This window comes from Bombus flavifrons, chromosome 11 (assembly GCF_040668555.2).
Source record: "Bombus flavifrons isolate JBK064 chromosome 11, iyBomFlav1_principal, whole genome shotgun sequence".
Taxonomy (NCBI): Eukaryota; Metazoa; Arthropoda; class Insecta; order Hymenoptera; family Apidae; genus Bombus; species Bombus flavifrons.
This window is the reverse complement of record NC_138452.1, coordinates 8,780,682-8,805,332: the sequence shown is the minus strand read 5'-3', so window position 1 is coordinate 8,805,332 and position 24,651 is coordinate 8,780,682. Positions and strand designations below refer to the sequence as shown.

The following is a 24,651-nucleotide window of genomic DNA, read 5'->3' as shown; positions in this document are numbered from 1 at the left end:
AATATAAGAAGAAGAAAACATTAATTATATGATTTATTCAACTGAACTTCGGATTTCCTTGTATGATTGTATTATATATTATCCTTTTTTTTTTAAGATAATTATCCCTATAGAACACAGTTCAACGTGTATAGTAAAATAAAAACTATGAAAGAGCCTTATTTCTATTTTAAAACTGAACCTGAAATGTCCTTACCACTGTTCTGTATCCTTGAACTTTCACAATTTTCTATTCCAACATTATTGTAAATTTTCGTAATACATTTAAGTTCATTACATTATATTATCGTATCAACACGTTTGTTTCAATGCTGGATAAGTCAAAAGTAGCTTTTACTGTGACCAATTGTCATAATAATGTCACTATTGGAATAAAGATATTCTTCGCATTATTTGCTCATTTGCCTATAATGTTTACTCGCTTTCCATTACTGTAGACTTTGATCGTATCGATTAAAGAAATTCATTGTCAACATGCAATCGCAAACGTGCGAAATTTCTGTTAGCAGAACTAGCCTGAATCAATGATAATTTAGCTCCCTGTCTAATCGAGCAACAAGACTCGAGGAATCATTCAAATAATTGAATAATTCAGCGATAGCTTAAGAAAGATTCCTTTGAAAATTTCAGCCTACTCTAAACTAAGAGTAAGAGTACATATTTGCAAAAAAAAGAGGAACAACATAGATGCTAAAACTATGACCACCAAACTACCATAACTCTATCAATTCGTTTCTGTTCTTTTCCAAATTTCCCCCAATGTAAAATCCCTTCTTCTCCCGCTCTTCAAGGAAACGCTCCCGAGAGGTGCGTGGCAAGATAAAAATATTTAACTATAAACAATCACTACACCTAAATAAACGTGTCTTAATAATATGCAGCTCCAGTACGGAACATCCTTTCCTCCAGTAACCCGTTGAAACAATATTTTAGGGTGGCGTCAGAACAGACGCGAATTTCATGCAAAACACCTGCTGTTTTTACAATTGTCCGGACATCAGTATATAACCGCGAATGCTGTCCGGAATTGGCATCAATCAGCGAAGCTGCGTCGAACATGAAGATTCCAGCAATACTGGTTACGTCTCTGCTGGTCTGGGGTGGTCTGGCCGAGGGCCACGTGGTGAAGCGCGACAAGGAGCTCAAGGCACCCGCGTCTTTACCGGAACTACTCGGTGATGGGTCTGACGCGCTCGGTGCCTCGATGGAGAACGGGATCAAAGTCGCCAGAGCATCGCAGAATGTGGGCCTGAGCACGGAGTTGAACGCAGCCGCGCGGGCTGCAGCCGCTGCTGCGACCAAGCAGGCCAAAGACACAGAGGCCGCGGAAGCTGGAGCGGGCGCTGCGATTGCCGTCGCTATCGCCAAGCGTGAAGAAGCTATCAAAGCGAGCGAATTAGCCAGCAAGTTGTTGACAGCCGCGGCTGGGTCCAGCGAAGCCGCCGCGTCAGCGTCGGAGAGGGCGGCGCAATTGACGGCCGCAGCTAGTGCAGCTGCCAAAGCTTCTGCATCCGCCTCTGAGGCTTCTGCCGAAGCCCAGGTGAGGGCCAACGCTGAAGCAAACATCGCCAAGAAAGCTTCGGCAGCTGAAGCGAAAGCCGCAGCGGAAGCCTTGCTTAAGGCGGAACTCGCCAAGAAAGCGGCCGCCGGTTTATTAGCTAAGGCTAGACTAGCGGCCAGCGCCGAATCCGAGGCCACTAAACTCGCAGCCGAAGCGGAAGTAGCACTGGCCAAGGCCAGAATCGCCGTCGAACAGTCGCAGAGCGCACAGGCAACCGCCACCGCTCAAGCTGCCACGGCCGTTCAGATGCAATCTCAAGCAGCTAACGCGGAAGCCTCCGCTGTAGCACAGGCTGAAACTCTGCTGGTCACGGCGGAAGCCGTCTCTGCCGCGGAAGCCGAAGCCGCGACCAAAGCTACCGGTTGGGCAAAGAATATCGTCAACGAGAAAAAGTTACGTTTAGCGAAGATCGATTAAACTAGAGACAAGAGAATTGGTAGATGGTTAAGCCAGAGCAAAGGTCAAGAGACGAAAGACATTGTCGAAGGGACAAACGCGACTATCTTTGATAATTTGGTTAAACATGATGACTACTGGCGGAATTATATGAGGGCTGATAATGATTAGCACAACTGAGATTCGTCCGTGTATTGTTTTAGTGGAAATAAATTGTCGTAGCAACCCGAAATCTTTGCGAATGCTTTCTTCCTTCCCTGATTATAAGCTCTCCTCCCATATTTTGATTCTCTTTCATTTGTTTTATGTTACAATGAAACGATATATAATAGAAGTATCTGAATCTTTCTTCTTTGATGAGTTTTTCATAAACCTTATTGTTTGAAAGAAATTAATTAAATACGATGAAACAATTTAACGTAGTTTCATAATATATGTATTACATAAGTATATGAGGAAGTTTGAACGATAATTATCACGTAATTACATTTGAACATGGTGAAAACAAAGACTTTCCTCGCATAATTTTTTTAAATTCTACACTAAATTCACAATGGATGGATTCGTTCCATCGAATTTTTTAATTTTTATATGAAACAAGATTACGAAGAATACGATCTTGCGTATTTCATCTTACGTATCTTATTTTCCCATGAAATTTAAGGCATCATTTGTAACATGTCATTGTTGTTCAAGAGAAGATGTAAAAATAGAAAGGTGTAAATAAAATGTTTAAAAAATGAATAATGAACTAGTGTGTTACTTTATACAGAAATAATCCTATTGATGTCGGTTTGATTAATTAATTAATTAAATTAATTGACTAATTAAAGCTAGATTAGACTTTTACCCTCGATATATTTTTTGAAATAAATGTGTATAAAATGTATAAGAAGAATGTATAAAAATGTACACCACATGTAGATACAAGTATATACTACTTATAATAATAATTATTGCAATTGTTGATCTATACATCAAAATATTAAAACAAGTCTAAACCAAACAAGTCTAAACTATAAGACGTTTCAAACTGTTTTAGTCTGTCATAGCAATTTACTATGCTAATTTTAAAGTACTGCTCAAGATCTTATGGGCATATGGTTACTGACGTAATTTCGAAAAAAATATCTCTATTGGATTTAAAAATTACTTTCATTGATAAGCTACCAAATTAAATTACCTTGTACAAACAATACGCTTTAATACCTCAAAATTTTAAATATATACATTATCGATAAATAATATTGAACATCGAATCCAAAAATTTGTCTTCAAATACCATAGAACAACAGACAACCATATCTTTTGATTATTTCACTAAACATTTGCTTTCTACACAAAACTCTGCTGGAGCAACAAAAATTACATCTGTTTCTCACCAGGCAAAGCAAAGCACACCTGTAAACACTATCTGGGTCCGAAAAAATAAGCTACAACTTCATCAAGGTAAGAATAACAAAGCGAAACAGCGAGTAACGACGCCAATCGCAACAACACCTTCCTGCATTTACACAACTGCATAGTCCCTACGCTTGCCCTAACTATTTGTACAACTGCAACCCCCGGTATATAACTGGCGCGTGCCGGAAGAATCGGCATCAATCGGCAAAGTTCCGTCGACCATGCAGATCCCAGCGATTTTCGTCACGTGCCTGCTCACATGGGGCTTGGTGCACGCAAGTATCGTGGAACTCAGTGCCCCCAAGCAGGAGTCTGCCCTCGTGGAGCAGCTCCTACTGAAGAACGTGGACACTAGCGCGAAGCGAAAGGAGAACGGCGCCCCGAAACTCGGCGAGAGCACAGCTGTGGCTCTGGCTAGTACCAAGGCAACTGCAGCCGCAGAGGCTAAGGCATCCGCCAAAGTGAAAGCTTCTGCCTTGGCCCTCGCTGAGGCTTTCTTGCGTGCGTCGGCAGCGTCTGCTGCTGCTACGGCCAAAGCTGCTGCCGCTGTAAAAGAAGCAACGCAGGCACAGCTACTGGCACAGGAGAAGGCTTTGATAGCATTGAAAACTCAATCTGAGCAACAAGCTGCCTCTGCTCGCGCGGACGCCGCGGCTGCCGCAGCCGCATCCGCGCTAGAACGCGCCCAGGCCTCCTCCAGAGCGGCCACCACCGCCCAAGACGTTTCCAGCGATTTGGAGAAACGTGCCGCCACCTTAGCCGCCGCTGAAGCTGGTGCCACCCTCAGAGCGGAACAATCCGCCGCGCAATCGAAATGGTCCGCCGCAGTGGCCACCCAAACCGCCGCTGCTGCAGCCGCTGCAGAAACAAAGGCCACCGCTTCCTCGGAAAACACCGCTGCCGCTATTAGTAAGGCCGCCGTGTTGGCCGCTGACGCTAGCAGCGCAGAAGCTGCCGCTGCAGCGGAGGCACAATCCGCTTCGCGGATCGCAGGTACAGCAGCCACCGAGGGATCCGCCAACTGGGCTAGCGAGAACTCGCAAACCGCACAACTGGAAGCTTCCGCCGCAGCGAAGGCCACCGCAGCCGCAGCTGTCGGAGATGGAGCTATTCTAGGACTTGGACGGGACGCTGGTGCCGCGGCTCAGTCAGTCGCTGAAGTTAAAGCCTTAGCTGAAGCTAGTGCCAACTTAGATGCTTTAGACAAGGACAGGAAATGAAGGGATATCTGAAGGGGACAAGAGGAAGTCTTTCTTAGACGATTTTGAGAAATTTCTGATTGAACACGATAGAAAATTATTTGAATATGATTAGAGAACGACAGACGGAGTCGATAAAAATTAAGAGTAACATTGTCGAAATGAGCTTACCTACGTGATAATAAAGGTCCACTGTTTTAGCAAATATGTATTTTCTTGGTAATTTTCATTGTCTTCCTTTTTTCCAATCCTTTTTGATAGATGGATCTTCCATAGAATCTTTCGTGAGCTTCCTGGCTTGGCTTTAAGATGCTGGATGTCGGCGACGGTAGAGCAGCCTGCGATTTCTAGTATATGAAAGTTTAAACAATTAATAAATGTCTTCTTATAATCTTGTATATTTGATAAATGTTTCTAACGTAGAATACGAAGAAATAACTTGTATTTTGAACATATAATACACATGTGTGTGTACAATTCGACTACATATAAATATACGTTAAATACAGTTATCTTAGATCAGGCCGGTTGCATTAAATTAATCTAGATTAAAGCAATAAGTATTTACAATTAGTAAATTAGTAAATAACACTTACTAAATATATGAGTATAAATTATCACAAAAATATGCAAACTTGAATTAACTTATTTAAATTTATGTACTTTAAAATCGGTGTCCAATTACTTAATCATGCACGGCTACATTGGTCGATAAATATTGGATTATCGAGTACAACTGAATAATTATGCGAAACGAAATAGTGATTGTTTAATGCATACATTGGAAAGTAGATAAGAGGTTAGCTTATCTTTTATAGCACCTACAGTATTTAATAATTACGTGAAGCATGTTATTTTAATCGAATATATTTGTAGACTATGAATGTAATAAATAAATTTACTTTAATTTGCCTTCCTCAATTGCCTTCTTTGCAACTTTTTATTTTGCTGTCTCTACTTTCGTCTCTAAATATTGAAAAATATAAGCTACACTAAAAATATTTAAATGTCCAAATCACAGCAGCAAATAATAATAGTGAAATAACAACTGATTTAAACATTTGTGCCACAGGATGAAATATTGGAACATTGAATCATTAAATGATAGGCTTGAGAAAGTAGCAAATAAGAAAATAATATTTCGAATTAATGGAGAATACTAAGCACTCAGCATAGGCACGGTGAATATCCAGAATCACTTTTAATTAAGAGAAAGCACGAATACAACATCTTGAAAAGGTGAAATGCATGCTATCTTAGTAAAAGTGTTCAATGTCAATGACGACATTTGCATTCTATGTTAAAAGCAACATTTCACGCTAGAAGATATAAACATGTATATAATATTTTTCATAATTTTAAATGTGACAAATACTTGAAGCAGAATAATTGAAATACCGATAAAATTCCCAAACGTTTGTTTTTTTCTCAAAACACGGGTTCCAAAAGCAATTACTTTACTTTTGGGTCGGTACAATTGAAATAATAAATGTTCGCCGCCAAAATCTTGCAATAATTCGAATAATACCGAACCAGCCCGGAAAGGAAACAAACGCTATATTTCAGACTCGAATCCACCTAAATAAACTCTGGTTCGACCAATAAAGATATCGACGAGAAAAGATAAAGAAATATTTAGAAACCCATGAAACAACATTTCGCGTAATAACAACGATGTTTTCACAATTGCCAATGGCCGTATAAAACGGGCAAATCTTGTCCCAATCGGCATCAATCTTGCGAAGCAGCCTCGAAGATGAAGATTCCATCGATACTCGCGGTGTCCCTGCTGGTTTGGGGTCTGGCCAGCGCAAGCAAACCACTCATTGCCAATGCGCAAATAGGAAAGGTCAAGACCGAAACGTCATCGTCCTCAGAAATCGAGACGTTGGCGTCAGGAAGTCAGACATTGGTGTCAGGAAGTGAGACATTGGCTTCGGAAAGCGAGGCATTGGCGTCAGAAAGCGAGGCATTGACGTCAGAAACCGAGATAGCGAGCGTGACAACAGCCACGAAGGACGAGCTCATATTAAAGGGCGAACCTATCCTTGGAAAGAAACTAGGAACCGGGGCGTCGGAAGTAGCGGCGGCCTCTGGCGAGGCTATCGCAACTTCCCTTGGCGCGGGACAAGCTGCAGCAGAGGCACAAGCCGCCGCCGCTGCGCAAGCAAAATCAGCAGCGGCAGCTGCCGCGAATGCAGGTGAATCCACCAACAGTGCTGCTGTGTTGGTTGCTGCAGCAGCAGCAGCACAAGGAAAAGCGGCTGCCGCCGCAGCAATCGCGACGAAGGCTAGCTTAGAGGCCGCAGAGGCTGCTGAGGAAGCTGAGTCGGCCGTGGCCTTGGCCAGGGCTGCCTCCGGAAAGGCGGAAACGCTCGCATCGACCGCCGCTGCTGCGAATGCCCGTGCTGCTATCCAAGCGGAAAAATCGAACGAGCTAGCACAAGCTGAGGCTGCAGCCGCCGCCGAGGCCCAGGCTAAAGCCGCCGCTGCTGCCAAGGCAACACAACTCGCCCTTAAAATTGCCGAAGTTGCGGTGAAAACGGAAGCAGATGCAGCAGCTGCCGCCGTTGCGGCCGCAAAAGCCAGAGCAGTCGCAGACGCAGCCGCAGCTCGTGCGACCGCAGTGAACGCCATTGCTGAGGCGGAAGAAGAAGCCTCGGCACAAGCGGAGAACGCCGCTGGTGTAGCACAAGCAGCCGCCTCCGCTGCTGCGGAAGCACAAGCTTCTGCATCCGCCGCTGCGGCGACTTCAGAGGCATCCGCCGAAGCTGGTGCATGGGCAGGAGAGATTAAGTTACCTCCGTTGATACGTCTTTCCCCATCGAAGAAGGAAATCACCGAAGAATGGTCAGTAAAGTAAGTAGGGACGAGGTACTCGAAGAGATCTAGCTAAGGACGGCAATACAGGAACATTTCCGCAGGAGAGGTCCAACATCTTCAAGCAGAATATATTCTATAATAGAGCAGAAGCAAAGGAGATGATTAGAGACACCAGTTTAGTAAATGCGAATCGAAATTGTACGGATGACATTATTAAATTGTTCTAGCAAATGAGCAAAAATTTCACTCTTCTTCCTGGCATATACCTTTTTCTTTGTTCCTTGCCTCACCGTCGTTAGGGATCCATGATAGCGTAGAAATTAATAATTTGTCAAACGTATGTTAGAACAACTTCGTGGAATCCTTGTAATGTTATTTATGATATCAACATCATCGAAAATTATTCTCAAGGAATGGTTGAGCGTCGTGTATTTCGATATAAGTCTGAACACGTACCTGTTTACAGAAATGACATTCATGGTATAAGACAGGATCTCTAACGCTTGAAATACCACGAACTTGTTCCGAGATCGGTGATTCAGAAGGTTACAGTCTCTTCACTCGGAAGAACGATGCCACTAGGCAACTTTCCCTTTCTTCTTTACTTTCCTCCGTGATATCGCGCGATTTTACTTTGCGATCACCTTTTCATAATTTCAGCTCGTTAATTATGCATAACAGAATGATAAAACGCGATTGCGCGGTTAATAAATTTATCGCACACCGAGCAGGTTCGTGGTAACTGGCGAACGTTAAAGAAACGGTATTATCAGCCCCATTTTTTTAAAGTTCGATCGTAATTTCTATATTGCATACGGTTGTTACGTAAACGCTATTAACCATAAGGTACCTAGTCCCGATTAGCTTCCTACTTGTTGGCTCAAATGGCCCGGAAGAAACTCTCTATGACCCGTTATTATTGTTTTCTTACGCGACAGTAGTGCTCTCGAGAGAACGCCGCTTCTTTAATTGGCCACAAGATACTGTAATGAAACAGCGAAAGTTGGTTAAAAAGAATATAGTTTAACAGACACGAAACATCGCCGTCGAAATTTCTGCATCAACCCTACGAAACGGGCACGCGTGCATCCTAATCGCTTGGCAATTACCATCGAGTAAGTATATGCGATACGCTTTTACAAGTTTTTATAATGGCAAACTCGTGATGTGGTAAGCGATGTTTTGTGAAAGATTCGACTGTTTCAGCCTCTAAGAGAGCGCATCGTGCGTGGTAGTACGACGAAACCGGTGAACGAAAGGAGAACGGGTTAGCCCCAGCCTCTTTTCCTCGAATACAATGACGATTTCGCGACACGTGACCCGATCACGAACAAGTTGTTAGTCCCCTTTGTTCGACGTTGTAAAATTGATGCTCACTGAACTGAATATAATATACTTTGTCACGAATTTGGATTCATATAAACTTTTACTTCGATTTGTACCTTATGCTAAAATTACGATAGAAAACTTGAATCAAATATCCATAGAGCGCTAATTAATACATTAGCTATCGACGATCTGTTGAAAGTACAATTGGTTACAGATGTATTCTTCTAACTTTTAGTAACGTTCGTTAAACTAATTATTCTTAATATATTACATCGTTATTTCTTCATAATATTTATGCCAGTGAAAGACTTAACTAATATAGCGCGTATCTTTATTAAATCTTTATTCTCCTATGGAGATATCAATCGTATAGATGCACTAATTAAGAGATCACGAATACTTTTGGGACTCTCTCCTAATTAATCGAATCAAGGATTCTTTGACCACCACTAATGAATGAATAAAAGAAGCGACCCAAGAAACTTGGTATAACAAAATCAAAAAGGAAACGAGGAAAAAAAGGATGAAAGATCCGTAAACCAAATGGTAACCCACTTTGTCATATGTATCGCTCTCAAGTGGAATACATTGGTCGTGGATTTGATTCGATTTACATATTTCGATGGTGTGAGAGCAAAGTATATATGTATATTGTCGTGCACTTCATGTACCGATTAGGTGTATACATGCGCGTCCGTCGTCAAGGAACGAGGAGCTCACACGATCGAGCATCGGGGGACGCGAACGATTCTTTGGTGACTGGTGGTTCAAGAGGTGAGAGACTATAAATGTTTGGTGGGGACGACAGGACCCCGCCCCATGAACAGCTATAAAATGCCGGCACGAGAATCGGACCCAACCAGTCTTAATCAGAGTATACGAAGATCCTTTTTTTCCTTTCCTCTTCAGAGGTACGCTGGGTCTGCTCTCTCCTTCCTCTCTCTCTGTTCGTGTCATCGTCGAGATCATGAAGCTCGTCCCGGTCCTGTTGCTTGTCGCAGCGATCGTTTTCGCCGCCGAGGAGAAGAAGGAGGAAGAACGTCCTAAAACGTTTAGAAGACTCATACCTGCTGACGTTCTTCGCGGTGAGTCTTTCTATTTTTCTTTCTTTCTTCATGAACGTTTCTGGAATTTGAAAGGTTTATGTAGTTTCTTGCAATATGTATATCTAGATCTCCCTCGCGCACAGAAATATGAAATAATATCGTGGTACCAATGTCTAATGTTTTTTGTCAGGCGTTTAGGAAAGCCTGATAAATGGATTTGGTCGCCAATTCTAACGAAGCTAATTAAACTATGCCAGATACTGAAAGATAGTTCTAAAACTTTTAAAAATATTTAAATGGTGATTAAGCAATGTAGGTACAATTTTTTATAATGAATCTCATGAAACATAACATATTTCTGTATATCTGTTGTTCCAAACCTACAGCAAGCTGCGCCATACTGTGAAGGTAAAACATTTTTTACAAAACGTCACAATTTAAAGTAGTTTAGAATCTAAAGTACACCAAAACTATTACATGTTTGCCGTTACAATTTTAATAAAATTTGTAGAAAAAGAATACTATCTACGATAATTTTGTCAAATCAATCGATTTTACTCGAATAAATTCTTTTCCCTTTTTTCCTTTGCATTAACAACATCCAATCGTGCTACCACAAACAGTATTATTCTTACCTAGAAACGTATGTCAGGATGACGGTGTGACGGTTCTTTGAAACGGCAGACGTGACCCGGTACATACGTGACACGAAAGTAAAACGATTTTTATCATTTTGCCAAAACTGAAATCACTTAGAAAATACTTTAAAAAACACACACATTCATAACGTGTGCCTAAGAATCAGTATTACTTTTGAAGAGCAAACTGATCAGCAGAGAAAATCGAAAACCGCGTAAACGTATCTTGTTAATTGTTCGACATTTTCTCCATCCTTTGCCTCGGATCGTCAGTCGCTCGACTTGAAAACCATTCCCAGAATTGCAAATGAAGCGACCATACCAACGAGTTTGCAGAAATGGGCATAAATCACAGTTTCATTTGACAATTCCTGCTTCTTCGACTTTCCATTCGCGATAGAGGAATCAGGTCCTTGAAACCACGCTCTTTTCACCCTACCATTGTCGTTACCATCTTGTCCTCTCGCATTATTCACCATGTCGTGACATGTTTGCAACAGTACAAACAAAGGCGGATAGATGTATGTTTTCCCTCGTTTAAAAAAATAAAAAAAAGATAGATCGAGAAGATAAGCGTTTTCATAGATTTGTAGATCCACAGTCATGTGACAATTTAGGTGAATAACGCACTTACACGAACAGAAGAATAGGAAACAATAACAAGACCATCATCGCGTGAAAGTCTTCGTACTGCGAGGACTCGTTTCTTCTTCTTCGATCGATCCCGCAACCTGCCCTCCAGCCTTTTCTTTATATGGAATATACGTGTTCGGATAAGCTTTGACTTCACCTACCGTTCACCGTAAAATACCTTCAACAAAAACTACTTTCCACTTTTTAATCTCTTATTAGAATAATGTTGTCTTTTTATAATTAATTGCCATTCTATTTACCGCAGCAAAATCAGTTTTTCGCGTATTGAGTCCATGAGATGCGAATTGTAATTCTTCAAAGGTAAAAACATTAGTAGCGTATAGCTAGGCAAACATAAGACATACATAAACACAACGACGTTTCAAGAACACAGTATCCATACAAATCGAATAGGAAGCAAGTTGGCGGCTTTTATCATACAGAAATCTTCCGTGAAGTCATGAGTCTGGACCATTTATCGACGGTAATCGTTAATGATGCAGAACATAGTCCTTGATTCTCCTCGTTTGTTGATCGTTCCAATAATCTATAATTAGAGATCGTTAAAAAGGATCTAAGAACAATCTGGAGATAGCGTCTTGCTGATTCACAGACTGTGGCCTGGTTACTCCGTATTTTTCGCTCCAGACCTAGATTCCGATGAATAATCGAATTGCTGATGAGTTGCTAGCGGCAAATGCTGAACATGGTGTCGTCGTAGGTACGTTTATGTACGATGTCTTGAACGTCATTCACGCATTGAGAACATTTATTTTATTCATATCCTATCGAAACAAAGATAATGAAATTGGGTGAAATTATGAAATTTTCAGTAGAAGACGGCTAGATGATTGTTTACTCCGTTTCATAATCACATTCTACGCACGACTGGTTTGCCAATAGGTATGCAGAGTGACACGAAAATAATGCGAACGAAAATTTGTAATCTGTAAAAAAAGATAAGACAAATGTGAGATACATTTTTACCATTACTTTAAGAATTTTTTGAAACATGCGATACAATAAATATTGTACTTTTCGTGAACAGGAGAGCCTTTACAAAGTTTTGTAAATTTCTTTACAAAACTTATACACGTATTAAATATTATTATGCATGACAAAATGAATACATCGAAATATAAAAAACGAGAAGTAATGTCTATTTAAGTGCAGGTGCGCGTGTTCCCATTGAAGTTAAGTTTTACACAGTCACGAACATTGGTTCGAGTGTACCCGTTTTGAAACAGGATGATTACAGAAAGTAGGTCTTGGGTTGGGTCATCGGCGACGAAAGCGGGGCCAGAATGAAAATTCGTAAGAAAGAGGCTGATTGCACTCTGTTGTTCCCCTTAGCTTCGCGACTTTCCAACCGGGAGATCGTTACCCTTCGATTATTCTCTCGATGTGCAATTCGTGATCGTGGCCTGTGACGAGTGACTAATTTTCTAAACGTGACATGCATCATTGATTAACCATACAATAGATAACGTGTTATTTCGCGAGAATATCGCGTGTTTATTGAAATGTCAGATCGCAGATTTATTGATCGGACAACCAAGCGACAGGAGCTATGATTATCTCTATCTCAAGTTCCTACTTAATTAGCGTTATTGAAATTGATAAGCTATTATGTTATATACTATTATAAACTAATATATGCGAGAATACTACATTATGAGCACAATAAAACGTGCTTAGATTTAAATAATTATTAAGAAAAATTGTAAAGTAATTTCATTTCAAGATGACAAATACTTATTAGTCAGATCTTAACACGTTTCATACCATTAGTTTTCTCTAACTATACACACTATGTAAGGTTCTCTAAGTAAACATTTTAATACATCTGATACGTTGATCTTTTCGCTCATCTATCTTACTTGAGTATAACGAAGAACATATTTGTCCGTTCAATGAAAGTTCTATTTCTATCTAGAATATCATGGGTCACTGATGATCCACGAGCCATGAAAAGCGTTAACAGACGGAAACGTAGCCAACCGCGACGAAAAAAACAAAGTGAGTGAACGTAACGTTACTCCTACGAGCATGAAAGTCGACCCTTGCAGACAGATGAATCTTTAATGTCGGTGAAAGTCTAAGAATGTCCACTATAAATCATTCTTTATACCACTTCCTTAAATGGCTCGCTTTAGAAGTGACGAGGCCAGAGCTCTTTCCATGAAAATTACAAATTAATTTGCACCGTGTTTGTATGTTATAACTCCTTCCAGATCAATACATTCAACTCAGTGATGGCGATAAAAAGTCTACGATTTTTACCAATTTACCGGTCGAAATTGTTGCCTTTTACCATGTGAATGGCGTCAGATTAAAGTTTTTCCGTAGCCAGCAATTTTACAATGTTATTAACAAAATTGCACAGCAAACCATGAAGTCGACTTCATCATCCCTTTCTCTTTTCGAGTTACTTTTCTCGGTTAGCGTATGAATAGCACGCTTCTCTTTCCTTCGAATCTGCAATCCTCCTATTAATTAGCGTAAATCACATTCAATAACATTTTTTAAGATCACGTATGTTCCATATAGAAAGGAAAGTGAAACTGTTCACATACTCACTTTATTTTCGCAACAACTGTACTGTTTGCAGTTGTACACATGTATACGGAATTTGAAATTCACGTTGCAACGATGATTCTGGATTCCATATTGGTTATCACCCATCAATTGGATCATTAAGAATTAAATTTTATATTTAGCTTTACTTTCAAATAAATTAATGATATGTCATTACGATGAATTGGAAATTATGAGCTTTATTATATGATTATAATTTTGCTAAGCACTTAATTCCCTGTATGAAGTTTGCATGAAAGATGGATTATGGTGTTTAAAAGTATTAGAAGAAAAACCCTTGTATCTGTATCTCATCGATATCGAGTCAAGATGTTCCTCGATTTGGAATATTCCATTAAACAACCGATCATTTAGAATAAAGGCTCCCGAATCACTTTCTTATGATCCAGGTGGCTCGCAAGAACTGGTGCCGTATACCACGGCACTTTTAGCGTTGGCGTGAACGCCCATCGTTTTATGCCTTCGACGTATCGAAACTGGCATTGAGAAAACGGTAACAGACACGTCATTATTCAAATAAATCTTATTCCTAGAAGGTAACAAGCGACTCATGTTTGAGCGACATACTTGTTATTTTTTTTTGGACTATTGTCCAATCCGTCTTCCTTTCATAATTAATTAGACATTCATATTGCGTAATGTTTAAAAAGTCGAGTAGTTAAAAAGGAAAGAACGCTAAATAGCTTTTGAATAATTTTTTCGAATAAAGTTTTCTTTTATTTCTGCCATTATCGTCCCTTCTATAGATCTGAAATACACAAATATTAATGCACAAATATGTGAAGAACAACGACTTATACTTTACCCCCTAAGTGACAGATACTTCAGTAATTTTTTAATTGTTTTAAACAATTTTTATCTTAATCGTTCAACTTGTACAATATGATAAAGTTCTCGATGTATTACGTTATCTTGCCAAGCGATAAAAGCTTTCTATTCAATCATCTTCTAATCATTTCAAGCGATTCATTTTTCTTGTTAAATCCAGGGAACTCTATAATAGAAAAAAGAAAGAAGTAAAAAAGTATGGCAATTGGCTTAGTCAGAGTTTGCGATAATTACACAAATGGTAACACGGTGTGACAGTGAAAGTATTTCTCCTTGAAGTTTCTAGCCCGATTGGCACCAATGAAACTCCTCTGTCATCTATCTACGATCGATCGAGACGCATTATAATAGAATACCGTGCGTGCGTGTGTCTGTATAAACTTAGAAGGCGCGACGAGACGTTAAAAATGGCTTAATGTTAGAAAGTAATGAAACCTTCCACAGGTGTGCGTGTAATCAGATAATGCAGCACGTCCACGCATCGTGCGCGGTACCGATGCATTCTGTCGAAGAATCACAACCTGTACAAGTCGTTGCTCTTACAGAATGAGATTTTACTTTTACGTCACAGTTGGTGAAAATCCGCTGATGATTCATTTGGAATTCAAAACATCTTGAAGAAATTATATAAATATAATAAATATAAAAAATTTTTACTGCAATTATATAGATTTGCTCCTTTTTAAAAAAAAAACTATGTTGAATGCCATGTATATTTTTTCTTCTAATTTTTTTTTTTTTTTAGGAATCTCGGAAATAATTTGATATTTGATAAGGATATTTACTATAGACTACGATTAATCGCTTCTTGTTTTTTACTTGCTAAAAAATCCAGTTCTAAATACGCAATACCTTCCGGGTAGAAGATTCCGGTTATTCCTAGTAAATTAAACGATATGGATTCCTTTCTCCACAAAGAAAGGCTACCATTTGCTACGTTTTATTGCATAAAAGACTGTTCCGTTACGTAATCAAATCTAGTGTTCTAGTTAATACAACATATCAATCCGATATCTTCTTTATGTAATATATTTTATGTAATTCAGAAACTTGTATTCCGCAAAAATATTAGCGATTGTCTAGTTGTTACGATATTCGATTACTCGTTCAATTACTTATGATATAACACTATAACAAACCATAGAGAATTAGAAAGAATTTAATTTTATGCACAAATTTTATACGAATGTTATAATAACATTTTGATACGAATTATCAAATTCGAAACTTTAATTTCTTACTGCCAAAGATTAATTTTGTGATATAAATTATATAGTTCTATCTAACTCTTTTTTTTAGATTTCCCCGGTATGTGCTTCGCCTCAACAAGATGCGCTACCATCGAACCAACGAAATCCTGGGATTTGACACCATTCTGCGGCCGTTCCACTTGTGTGCCAGCCGACGATAACTCTGGTCGCCTCTTCGAACTCGTTGAAGACTGTGGACCGCTGCCGAAGGCTAACCCGAAATGCAAACTCTCAGACAAAACTAACAAGACTGCCACGTTCCCAGACTGCTGTCCCATTTTCGAATGCGAAGAAGGAGCGAAACTCGAATATCCGGAAATTCCGACTTTGCCTCCACCCACGGAAATCGTAGAGACCGAGAAAACCCCGGAAGCGACTCCGGCGAAGGCTTAAACTTTTAATTTAAAAAAAAATTTCAAAGAAACGAAAAAAATGCAGATCGTGACTTTTGTAAACTACAATAAATTGAACGGTCGATTAAAAAGTAGAAGTCGAAGATCTGTTATCGTATTCTGAGATAACTGTTTTTAATAACTGAAACAGGAAAAAATAATTTTAGTTGAGATTTTTTGTCGAAAAGAACGGTAACGTCTTTACTTAAAGCAAAAAGAACATGTATTACTTTTAACGTCGCGCATCGATACCCGTTGTTTCATCACGAGAAGGCGGTTTACTGCAACATCCTGTTACCCTTCAACGCAATTCGACTTAACTTAATGCGAGACTAAAATTATACACTGTATATAATTCAGGAGTTAACTCGAAGAACTTATCAAAAAATAGCAAAACATACATAGCTTAGATAAAAGTAAGCGTATTATTAACATTATCATTGATAAACGATGATGTACAAGTAATATCAGTGTTTCGGTATCTGTTCGAAAATATTGAGTTTCTTCAGTCTCCTAGTCCCGGAAGTCGAGACTTAGATACTCCTATAGCCGTTTTGTTATTCCCTTCTCCGAACAATAATTGTCACATAGGAAATTAATTCTTTCTTTTTCTCCAAAAGTAGAAAGTCTTGCGTATGTAATGTAAAAACATGTGTGACTGTAATTATATGTGATTAAATTAATACTTATTTAATTCAATACTACATACACTGTGTACTTTTTATCCCGTACTTCCGACAATAGTGAATACAATATACCGTAACTACTTTCCTAATATAAATTAATGTGCATAATATTTGTTTAATTTTTAAATTTTTCAAGAAAAAAGTTGTCTTACCAAGTGTTTGGGAAATCTTTATCTTATTATCATTGAAGTTATGTCCGGAAAGAATAAATAGTATTTAAGTTGATCTTGTAATTCGTATGTTCTATAAACATAACTAATAGAATTTTAATTAAAGAAATATGAAAAAGCAGCTATAATAAATAAATTTTAAATTATATACGCTAAATTTACTTACATTAAAAACAAAGAGGCATAACTTTTACAATACTGAGAAATTAAAAAATTTCTACCTTGTTATTATCATTATTTCTATACATAGTTGGAGAGAACTTAGAATATAGACACAAATTGAAAGTTAAACAGTATAGTTAATTACTTGTTTTTAATATCACCATATACAATTGTAGTTATAAAATAAGCATTGGTTATTTAATTGGAACAGGAAATCGTTCATTTTATCTGACTTTGGTACGCTATCTTTAATGTTGGTATCTTAGAAGATTTCATTTTATTATTATATATGTTGGCAGCCTGGAAAGATTGTTCCAGCGAAATTCGCTGTTTAACCAAATTTAATGGACGTGAGACTTGAGTGAGTACGAACGTGAACTGATTAGAATAAACGTAGAAATTTGAGAGGCTGTGTGATATATAAAATTTTTCTAATAGCTTACAACGAAAATGAGTGAACTCGTGTGGGGAATAAAAAATGGTGATTTGGAGCAAGTGCGGGATATCGTTGAGAAAAAGGCAAATATATGAAACGTTAAATCATCTTTTTCCTCTGTTGCTTTTTGACTGCCGCTACTCAGAAACGTCATAAAAAGATATCGCTTTTTGATGTTTAATATAGAATTCATAGAATTTTATGTAGTTTAAAACATATAAAAAAATACTAATTACCCGATTAAACTAATAGTTGTAAAAATCATTCATATTTCCTTTTCAAATTAGTTATACATTTTTTCCTACAAGTGAACATATATTAAATTGTCTAAATATATTCCTGTTGGTAGAATATTGATGTCAATCAAATGATTGATGGAAGGACACCCCTACATTATGCAGCTGATTATGGCCAAAGTGAAGTAGTCAGATATCTTTTGGAAAAGGGTGCAAATGCAAATGTAAATATATATAAATATTAGATAATATGCGTGAGATTGAAACATGAAAATATTCAAAATTTATTTATCTTTCTTTTTACTAAGCATTGTATATAATATTTTATTAGTTTTACTTGAAATATAAGAGATGAACATCAGAGAAATTATACTAAAAATAAATCGTATTACAATGATTTAAGCAAAATGTATTCACTTACAGGTAACAGATAAACATGGAATAACAGCATTATTAGCAGCAATTTGGGAAGGACATACAAATTGTGTAAAATTACTATTAGAAAAAGGAGCTAGAGCAGATGGATTGACACCAAATGGAACAAATTATTTAGATGCTGCTGAAAAGGATGAGATCAAAGAATTGCTTAAATTCCACTAGCACAAAGCCAAACAAATCATGAAGCAATAATTTTGTTATTTTAGTATTTTAATGTTCCTCATAGGAGTATCATCATTGCTTTGTCTTGATTTTCTGCATATGACTAGACTATCATATTTATACACTTTAAATTAAAAAACAAAAACATATAGGTACACACATGTAGTTTTATAATAATATATTGCACATCTGGAGCATATAATCATGAACTCATATTCTTTTATATGGTTACTCTTAGAGATTTAAACTATATATAGTTTCAGCTTTAAAATATTATATCATACAGATTGTTTTGCAAACTAACAATAGAAACAAATTTATTTTTAAAGCATGTAACATTATATAGCAAGAGATATTTTGATACATTTATAAGAAGCAGCATCGTGTTTTAAATATTTGTTATTAATTTACAAATATTACAAATTTCTTTTATACATTTTTTTACAACTACCTACTAACTAAAACAGCTTTTTGTGACAAAAAGTTATAGTATATATTGAAATATTTGAATGCTTGAATTAAGATACTACATAATTTAATTCAGTTTCAAGAATGATATGTATAAATTATAGAAAAGAAAATTAAAGAGCTATCTTTATGGTACTAACTATCTAACATGTCTTAAGAAGTTTTAAAGGTGTATAATAATCAAAAATAATAAACCAGTGCATCATTGTTATGTATATCATTGTATTTTATTAAACCTGTATTTATCATTTATTTATTACTCAACATATTATTGCTTACAATATATTAATATAACATATATTAATAGAAAATAAAATATATATGCAATTAAATAATAAAAATAAAATATAAATAATATATATATCAAAACGTTTTATATACCAAAATTTATTTGTCAAATGTCAATTGTTAAAAATACAAATTGTATCTATTATAGTTATAAAATATATATTTTTGCTAATATCTTATTTTTTTCATATCATATCTATATATAAAAAGCACTATTAACATATTAAATATTTTAAGACAAAACATTATGTTTGTAAAATATAGTGCAGTTGATTTTTAAATTTTCTGCATTTATTTTATTTTGTACACTAACTTGTAATATTTCAATAGATGCAATATAAATATAAAATAAAAATATTATTAAACCACTTAAAAATGACATCTTTTTAATGATGAGCAAAATACTTTGTTGCGCATTTCATACAACTTATAATAACAAATCATATTATTTAAAAAAAAGGGAAATCTAAACCACATTTATTAATCAAATTTTATTAATTTTATATAAAGTATGTCACATATTAGAGAAGTCGACCTCTACAATTAGATGCACCACATTTACAGATGATGACTTTACCTGGTATACTTCCAACATCATAACTGTAATTCCATGTTAATTCCTGACCCGCTCTTATGTAATTTAAAGCAAAAAATGCCACCCATGGAAATCTTACATCATGCGTGTCTACAAATACATTTTGCACAAAAACGTTTGGATCACATGAATGCTGAAAAATTACCAATAATTATAATTCGAATATAATGTTAATAATAGAAGTAACAATACCAAATTCTGTTTTGAAGTATTGTAGTCATGTAAAAATTTCAATTGAAATATATCTTACGTTTAAGTAACGTCCAATATTTCCAGTTGTTTTAGCATCCATTATATAAACAGCCTCATCTTCTCCAAAGAAATCTCTTACTGATTTGAATTTAGGTCTTTCTATTTGTGTTGGTTCCACTGTAGGATCAAATCTACTTGGTTCGCGCCTACCACTTCTATTTTCTTCTTCATCACTTATAGTAATTGCATCTAGATCATTTGAACGATTTTCATTGGTAGAAGACTTCGTAATATTTTCGGTGGTTTTAGCAATGTGTCCATCTTCGCTATTTTCTTCAGATCCATCTTGATTGACATCATCTCGTTTTCGTTTTCTTAGCCTTTTTCTACATCATTATTAATAATTTTTCTTTATTATTAATATTCTGTTAATATAGACTACATCATTTATTAATAATTAAGTACTTTTTACTTACCTAATAGAAGGTTCTGTAGAATCTACATTGAAATTTAAGTATCTACTAACGTTGAAATCTTCGTCTGAATCATTTGCATTTATTTTCGTATTATCCTCATCATCGCTAGTTATAGATTTTTTTTTATCTTCTGTGGTAGATAATGGCATTTCTGATTCGAGAACATCACTTTCATATCCTTCTTTAATACTTTCCACTACTTCCACATAATCCAATTCCGCTAGGTATTCATCTCCATAATTTTTACCACCTTCATTAGCTCCCTTAGAGATAAAGAAAGAGGTAAATCTTAAAATAAGTTATACTGTTTGTACTATATCTTATTATAATTTTTTACCTGTTCTGTAAGTAATCTACCAGCATATATACAAATAAAAGATCCAAGAGGAATATCGTTTAGACATCGAATGCCCCAGCCCCGAGGAGCTGTTTTGAACACTTGTAATTTTAATGTTAATGGATGTTGCACTACTCTATTCAAGCAAGTTTTTACAGCACATTTACATTCAGAATTACATTCATAAATTCCAGTAGTAACTGGCTCTGGTAAACGTTTATATACGTAACCAACAGATGTATTTGGCACTCTTCCTCCGAGAGTAGCACCTTGTATTGTTAATTGCCAACATTGACATTTTGTTTTATCCTATAAAATGATTTATATAATTAGATATCTTATAATTTAAATTATTATAAAAAGAGCATACTTGGCAATCGTCTTCGCAATCACAGCTACACAAGAAATTTGGATCTAAATTAAGATTAACTCCTTCTGTTGGTTCTCTCTGAGTGCTATATCTAATGGTATCTGGTTGAGTGTGATCTAATTCATTAACACATGGTATTGGTACATTTTCTATACCATAACTGAGATCCTTGAAATTAAAAAAAGAACGATCGAGTTATAAAATATTAAGCAAGTATTAATTATCTCAATAATCGTAATATTTTATTTACCTTTATATTGATAAAACATTTATCCAAGACAAATTCTGCTAGACAATGCACCCAATAATCAAAATCAAATAAATCAACTGACATTGGGCTGCCTGTTTTGCGAAGATATTGGTGTAACTCTTCCATATTTCGTAATCTGACACCACATGGAGCTTGATATAATGTAATTTTCTTGCCTTTTGGATATTTACAAAGTTGTCTGTTCCAACCACAAAGTAATGGTATTGAAAGAGGTGAATAACCTCTCAAGTCATCAGGTGTAAAAGATATTCCTTGAACGCACTGAGGGCCACATTTATGTGGAACAAATTTTTTTGTTTGAATCTTGTTCTGTGTTTGGTAGTACTAAGATGAAGTGATAATATATGCTTTTAAATCTTATATCTCATTTTAAATTATCTTATAAGAATTATAATTAGTTTATTTAATGCACTTACAACGATACTATGAGAAGGTTTTGTTTCTGTTGTAGGATTATAGGAACTTGTATCCACAATATTTTGCTTTTTACTTGTACTTTTTCTAGCAACAGCACGTGATTGCTGTGGTGCACTTGATGTAACTGTATTAGTAGTTTCATTTACTATATTCTGTTCTTTTTCTAATTGAGAAAATCTTTCTTCCTCAGGTTCTAGATTAGATGTATATTCTACATAAGGTAAATTGCTTTTCTAAAATATTAGTAAGATTTACATTAATTAAGTATCTCCTATAAAAATAGAATTAAAATGCTTCACATACATTAGAGATAGCAGGCAGTCGATGTCGACTAGGTGTATTGACAGATGCATGATGTCCTTGTTGTCTAGCATTGGCTTTTAAAAGTTCAATATATAAAGGCCCTAATCTAGCTGAACCTCTGTAGATCCATTCTGTTCTTCCATCAGCATCAAAATGCATTTGTACTAAACTTGCATCAACTTGAATTACTCTTGCAACCCACCATTTACCATTCCATTCTGTTTTTACTACTTGTCCTGTTTGTAGTTTGACCATTGGTCTTTCAGGATATGTTTCAATATATTTCTTCACAAAATCGCGAGATTCATTAGGTATATCTTCCCAAACTTTGTTGGAAGATTCAGCAACTAAATAAATATATTTGTGCTCAACATATTGAGCATAACCATCATCAAAGAATACCAAATATCTAAAAAAATAACAAATCTATTATTACTTACTATTATTCATATATTATTAATTTATTTAAAATTTCATCTATGAAATATACCTATACTTATTTGTAGCTTTTGGTGGTTCAGCTATAACTCCACTATAAAAATTACTAGATGAAACATCTTTAAATAGAGCAACTACTCGTGTACCAATTGGAATTACTACTTGGCTAGTTACAGCAGCTGCGATTTGTTTACCAGAAACAGATTTAATAACAGAATTATACTTCTTTTGTAATAATTTTACACGACAATGTAAGGGAATTCTATAGACTACAGTTTGCACCTAGTAAACAATAAGTAAATCTTTAAGTAGATTAAATGTAAAACTATTTGTATAAAATTCAAGTAAAAATATATTCACAAACCTTTGCTTTAATCCATGGCATAAGTGGATGCTTCATAATATATACAATGGTATCAATATCTATCTGTGCTCTCACAAGTGGACCAATTGGAGGTAAATCCAAAACCACAACTTGGCTATTATCTTGTTCAATTGGTAAAACTTCTGGTTGATTATCTTCTAACGTTGAAGAAGAGGCAATTCTTATTTGTGTAACTTTTTTTGTTGCCACTAATGGATAAAATCCATTATCCACATATCCATCATTTATTTGAAGTTCTTGGAGCATTTGAATTTGTGGTCTGAATTCGTCATATAAATTATTACGTAACATATCCATAGTACACATCAAATCTTTAATTGTTTTATCCAGAACTTCATTTTGTTCTGTATAAAAAATTATGTGATCTAATTCAAATGTAACAAATATATATAAATTATACTTTGCAAAATAATGATATACCATCTACTCTATCCCACTGATCTTTTAGTACATTATGAGCTTGTTTAATTTGATAGTCAACATCATACTTCTCCAAAATATTGTTTAATGTGCTATCTAACATTTCTTCCATATCCGCAAGCATTTCTTCTGGCAAATATTTTTCTGAAACAAATAAAACATGTACCAATATCTCAAATATACATAATACATTGTAATACAATTTTAATTTTACCCTCGTCACATATATCTTTCTTTTTCTCATCATCTGAATCATCACTATCAGAAATTTCTACCTCCATTGTACGGTCTGGGAATTCACACTTCAATAATGGCTTACGATCTACGAAAGCTGCGACCAGTTGCTATGAAAATTAATATCATAGTGTAAATATCAAACAAAAATCTGTCTCTTACAATACCACATTAAGTAGTCAAAAATACATATTTTATAAGTCAAACCTTTTGGTGTTCTAAAGCAACAATAAAACACTTTGTACATATCATACGCTGTTTCTTTTTTTCTGTATTCACTCCATAAAAAGCACATGCAAAAGAAGGTGCTAATTTCATATCTACTCCAGAAGAACATTCAAAGTTAACACAATTAGAATTGCAAATTATTGAACTTCTATTTTTTTGTGTGTTATCCCCTGATGCTTCATCATCCGAAACAAGTTCAATGACTTCCATTTTGTGCAATATTATTAAAAGTATTATAATCTTCTGATAACTTAGAAACAAAGAAATGTTTATTTATTTACAGATAAGTATAATGACATAAATGTAAATAAAAACAAATATATAGGTTAGGTAACTAAAATATTGATTAAGTATTAAAAATGTAAAAAAAGATAATATTTACCAAAGCAACAATTTTTACATTAATAACAGATAAATACAATTTCTTTAATACATTATTTAATGAAACTATTTAATGAAATATGTTCTTATTCGGCAACTTTTTTCGATTTTGAATTTAATTCATACAAAAATATTTAAACATTTCATATTTTGTTGATTCTATACATTCGATTCTTTTTACATTTATTCATATCACGGGTGGTCAAAAAAACTTAATGGTAATAAATAAAATGTCCATTATTAGCTTATTTACAACAGAACGATATGAAATCCAGCCAAATTAGTGCCACCTACCAAATAACTAGCGCGGGAAACATTCATAATTTCAAATATAAGTAGAGGAAATCCTGGTCCAACTCATAATATATAATTTTTAAGTATTTGGGTATAATCAAAAGAGTGATTTATATATTAGTCAATCGAGATCTAGATACTAAATAACGCAATTAACAAATACGTTT

General features: G+C 35.7%; 5 protein-coding genes and 1 long non-coding RNA gene across 7 annotated transcripts; 4 read left to right on the top strand and 2 right to left on the bottom strand.

The window, feature by feature from the left end:
• The first annotated feature begins 616 nt into the window (after positions 1–616).
• On the top strand, positions 617–2,159 carry Fibroin2 (silk fibroin 2). The gene has a single exon (XM_069123041.1). The coding sequence runs from the start codon at positions 1,058–1,060 to the stop codon at positions 1,976–1,978; it is 921 nt and encodes a 306-aa protein (XP_068979142.1). The 5' UTR covers positions 617–1,057; the 3' UTR covers positions 1,979–2,159.
• Positions 2,160–3,582: 1,423 nt separating this feature from the next.
• Positions 3,583–7,993, top strand: LOC138185150 (pneumococcal serine-rich repeat protein-like). Its single transcript, XM_069123856.1, has 2 exons — positions 3,583–4,576; positions 6,309–7,993. Exons 1-2 carry the CDS (start codon positions 3,583–3,585, stop codon positions 7,421–7,423), a joined length of 2,109 nt encoding a protein of 702 aa, XP_068979957.1. The 3' UTR covers positions 7,424–7,993.
• A 1,345-nt stretch (positions 7,994–9,338) lies between these two features.
• Positions 9,339–11,418, bottom strand: LOC138184766 (uncharacterized). The gene is made up of 2 exons (XR_011174404.1): positions 10,394–11,418; positions 9,339–9,837 (listed from the first exon to the last, which is right to left on the bottom strand). It is a non-coding gene; the product is annotated as an uncharacterized LOC138184766 (long non-coding RNA).
• On the top strand, positions 9,563–16,801 carry LOC138184764 (uncharacterized). The gene is made up of 2 exons (XM_069123042.1): positions 9,563–9,797; positions 15,755–16,801. The coding sequence occupies exons 1-2, from the start codon at positions 9,680–9,682 to the stop codon at positions 16,096–16,098; spliced, it is 462 nt and encodes a 153-aa protein (XP_068979143.1). The 5' UTR covers positions 9,563–9,679; the 3' UTR covers positions 16,099–16,801.
• Positions 16,802–17,341: 540 nt separating this feature from the next.
• Positions 17,342–19,070, top strand: LOC138184878 (myotrophin). Of its 2 annotated transcripts, XM_069123275.1 has the most exons (4): positions 17,342–17,476; positions 17,554–17,634; positions 17,901–18,011; positions 18,211–19,070. In XM_069123275.1, the coding sequence occupies exons 2-4, from the start codon at positions 17,566–17,568 to the stop codon at positions 18,385–18,387; spliced, it is 357 nt and encodes a 118-aa protein (XP_068979376.1). In that variant the 5' UTR covers positions 17,342–17,476; positions 17,554–17,565; the 3' UTR covers positions 18,388–19,070. The 2 variants fall into 2 exon arrangements, with proteins under 2 accessions (XP_068979376.1, XP_068979375.1); XM_069123274.1 differs by having other exon boundaries at positions 17,443–17,634.
• A 545-nt stretch (positions 19,071–19,615) lies between these two features.
• egg (SET domain bifurcated histone lysine methyltransferase eggless) lies at positions 19,616–24,540 on the bottom strand. The gene is made up of 14 exons (XM_069123586.1): positions 24,192–24,540; positions 23,789–24,059; positions 23,562–23,691; positions 23,348–23,491; positions 22,907–23,271; positions 22,595–22,824; positions 22,105–22,513; positions 21,801–22,034; positions 21,364–21,708; positions 21,114–21,281; positions 20,744–21,052; positions 20,407–20,669; positions 19,989–20,316; positions 19,616–19,871 (listed from the first exon to the last, which is right to left on the bottom strand). Exons 2-14 carry the CDS (start codon positions 24,017–24,019, stop codon positions 19,665–19,667), a joined length of 3,363 nt encoding a protein of 1,120 aa, XP_068979687.1. The 5' UTR covers positions 24,020–24,059; positions 24,192–24,540; the 3' UTR covers positions 19,616–19,664.
• Between the last annotated feature and the right edge of the window lie 111 nt (positions 24,541–24,651).

Coding starts and splice junctions, on each gene's coding strand:
- Fibroin2 (XM_069123041.1), top strand. CDS start 1,058: ATGAAGATTCCAGCAATACTGGTTACGTCTCTGCTGGTCTGGGGTGGT.
- LOC138185150 (XM_069123856.1), top strand. CDS start 3,583: ATGCAGATCCCAGCGATTTTCGTCACGTGCCTGCTCACATGGGGCTTG. Junction 4,577..6,308: donor TGCTTTAGACAAGGACAGGA/AATGAAGGGATA, acceptor CTTGCGAAGCAG/CCTCGAAGATGAAGATTCCA.
- LOC138184764 (XM_069123042.1), top strand. CDS start 9,680: ATGAAGCTCGTCCCGGTCCTGTTGCTTGTCGCAGCGATCGTTTTCGCC. Junction 9,798..15,754: donor ACCTGCTGACGTTCTTCGCG/GTGAGTCTTTCT, acceptor TCTTTTTTTTAG/ATTTCCCCGGTATGTGCTTC.
- LOC138184878 (XM_069123275.1), top strand. CDS start 17,566: ATGAGTGAACTCGTGTGGGGAATAAAAAATGGTGATTTGGAGCAAGTG. Junction 17,635..17,900: donor GGGATATCGTTGAGAAAAAG/GCAAATATATGA, acceptor TCCTGTTGGTAG/AATATTGATGTCAATCAAAT. Junction 18,012..18,210: donor AAAAGGGTGCAAATGCAAAT/GTAAATATATAT, acceptor ATTCACTTACAG/GTAACAGATAAACATGGAAT.
- egg (XM_069123586.1), bottom strand. CDS start 24,019: ATGGAAGTCATTGAACTTGTTTCGGATGATGAAGCATCAGGGGATAAC. Junction 23,692..23,788: donor TTGCTTTAGAACACCAAAAG/GTTTGACTTATA, acceptor TAATTTTCATAG/CAACTGGTCGCAGCTTTCGT. Junction 21,709..21,800: donor AACCTTCTCATAGTATCGTT/GTAAGTGCATTA, acceptor ACTTCATCTTAG/TACTACCAAACACAGAACAA.